We start from the raw sequence: 2,509 nt of genomic DNA, 5'->3' as shown, positions 1-2,509 counted from the left end.
TATATATATATATATATATATATATATATATATAGGATTCTCTATATCATAGTTCACTATATCCACCATCTACACTATGTGTCTTTCACACTCCCTCCACAGTCTTGCAACTTCTACACACCTACCCCCACCTGTCATCTCCATATCTCTCATCCTTACCCTATTGTTAGTTTTATTATTCTGCTGCTCCCATCCATTCTGTACTGTTAGTCATCACCTCCTCTCCCCTGTGCCACTTTTATTGACATCCATCCCTAAATTTTATCACTTTTCCCCAAACTCATATTTACCCCTCCACCCTTATTCTCCATTCACTACATTCACTCCTACCCACCGCCGTCTCTAACCATCTCTCGTGTTCCTCTACACTATTGCAGTCTTTGTCAGCCTTCTGTTCCGACATTCTCTTTTGTTCACCTTATACCTTGAGGGTACACTTTGACACCTGATCATCAATACCCCACTATCATGATCTTTCTCTTTCCAGCTCTATCTCAATTACTCCTACTCAATCTTAAGTAATGCAGGTTAGCCATTTATCTCCTCTACAACAAAAAATATATTCCTTTCCTTCAATTGTACTTCTCAATACCTAGCATAAAGCTTTACTCCTCCTCTACTATACTCCATCACAGATGCATGGTGACTTCACTCCTGCGTGTGCTACACACACAAAAGAACCCCACCTCACTACACTCTGTAAAGTGGTTGGTGTTAGGAAGAGCATCCAACCACAGAAAGTATACCAATGCAGATATTAGAGTACAACCCAATCTTTTGATTCATTAAATCCTGTCGATCTGTCCAACCCATCTCAGCATGGAAGATGGACATTAGATGGTAATACATATATATGTGTGTGTGTATATCTTGATGTAGTCAGCTATATGGAGCCCCTCTAGCTGTATACTATAATATTTAGAGGAAGAAGATACTTGCCCATGGTGCCATGCTGTAGGACTGAACCTGAAAACCATGTGGTTGGGAAGCAAACTTCTTACCACACATCCATACACAATGTGTCTTAGTTCTTGTTTATTTTTGTTTGTGTTTTTAGCTTACAGATCATTATTTGCTAACAGTTTTTATCATTTGTTAAAAATCTTTGTTAGTATTATTAATCCTTTCTGCTATAGACACACAGCCTGAAATTCTGTGGGAGGGGAGTAGTTGATTACATTGACCCCAGTGCTCGACTGGTACTTAGGTTATTGGCCCTGAAAAGATGAAAAGTAAAATCAACTTCAGCGGAAATTGAACTCAAACCGTACAGATGGACGAAATGTCACTGAGCATTTTGCCCACCAAAGTTTGCATCCCTATAAATTCTTCTTTCCTTGTCATGATGTTGGGCAAGTTTACAAAATTCAAAACCACCTTAATTTTTATTAGACATGACAATTTCTCCATTTTTAAAAATTTTTATTCCTCACAGGTTCTTCCTGTGAGAACCCCTGCCATAGTACACTGTATCTTCCAATATTCTTTTAAAATTTTCTATTTTGTCTTCTAGCTATGCCAGAGGTTGTCGATCAATTGCAGTAAATTTAGCTACTGACGTAAAAATGTCTTCAGTTCAGCCAGCTTTTGTAGACATACCCACTGAGAGTGAGGACAATGATGAGTACGATATACCTGAAGAGATGGAAGAAATAATTGGTCAGTTATTCAACATACTACTACTGTTAATGATATTGTAATTAAACAATTATTACATCACTTATTCATATCTCTCATTTCTAACTGTCATATGACATACTCAATGGAAAAAGGCTTTTATATGACCTTCTTGTGCAACTGTCACATGAGCTTAATACATCAACATTAACCAATCAAGTTGTATATTAATGGATAGCATTCTGAGCCACATTCCTACTTAAAAAACAAACTATTTTTATAAAAACAGCCAGAATTGACATAGTTCACAACACAACTCCTTATATTATACACTTTGAAAATCTAATGTGAAACTGGTCATGATTAAATTCTTATTAATTCTAATATATTCTTTGTGCACTTTCAACTGTATTTCTTATATTCCTCTACCTTTTTAGATTAATAACAATTTATATATATATACTAGCTGACTATCTTGTTGCTGGGCAATTATCACAATAGAATGCCTTTGTAGACTTTTGGAGTAGTGCACCTGCATAAGTTGAATTTTCTCCATTTTGACGGAATTTTCAAATTTTTTTTTCTTGATCACACTCTTGCAAATGATGGGAGGAAGGTTTTTATAAAAAAAAAATTTTTTTTAATTTATGAAACCCCACCCCCTCCAAACCTATTTTGTCTTTTTGTTTTTTTCTCTACTCACTTAAAAACAATGGGAGCAAATTGACCCCAGGACTTATTCTTTGTAAGCCTAGTACTTATTCTATCAGTCTCTTTTGCCGAACCACTAAGTTACTGGGACGTAAACACACCAACATCAGTGTCAAGCAATGGTGGAGGGACAAACACAGACACATGAATACACACACACACACACACACACACACACACA

At 36.2% G+C, this 2,509-nt stretch overlaps 1 protein-coding gene across 1 annotated transcript in view; it reads left to right on the top strand.

The window, feature by feature from the left end:
• LOC106880524 (tubulin-specific chaperone D) overlaps positions 1 to 2,509 on the top strand; it is a 61,459-nt gene that overhangs the window by 11,070 nt on the left and 47,880 nt on the right. The window contains exon 9 of the mRNA XM_014930500.2: positions 1,514 to 1,659. Coding sequence (XP_014785986.1) covers positions 1,514 to 1,659 — 146 coding nt within the window. The remainder of the gene's footprint in view (positions 1 to 1,513; positions 1,660 to 2,509) is intronic.

Source organism: Octopus bimaculoides, chromosome 5 (assembly GCF_001194135.2).
Source record: "Octopus bimaculoides isolate UCB-OBI-ISO-001 chromosome 5, ASM119413v2, whole genome shotgun sequence".
NCBI lineage: Eukaryota > Metazoa > Mollusca > Cephalopoda > Octopoda > Octopodidae > Octopus > Octopus bimaculoides.
Note: the sequence above shows the minus strand (reverse complement) of the source record. Positions and strands in the feature narration are given on the sequence as shown.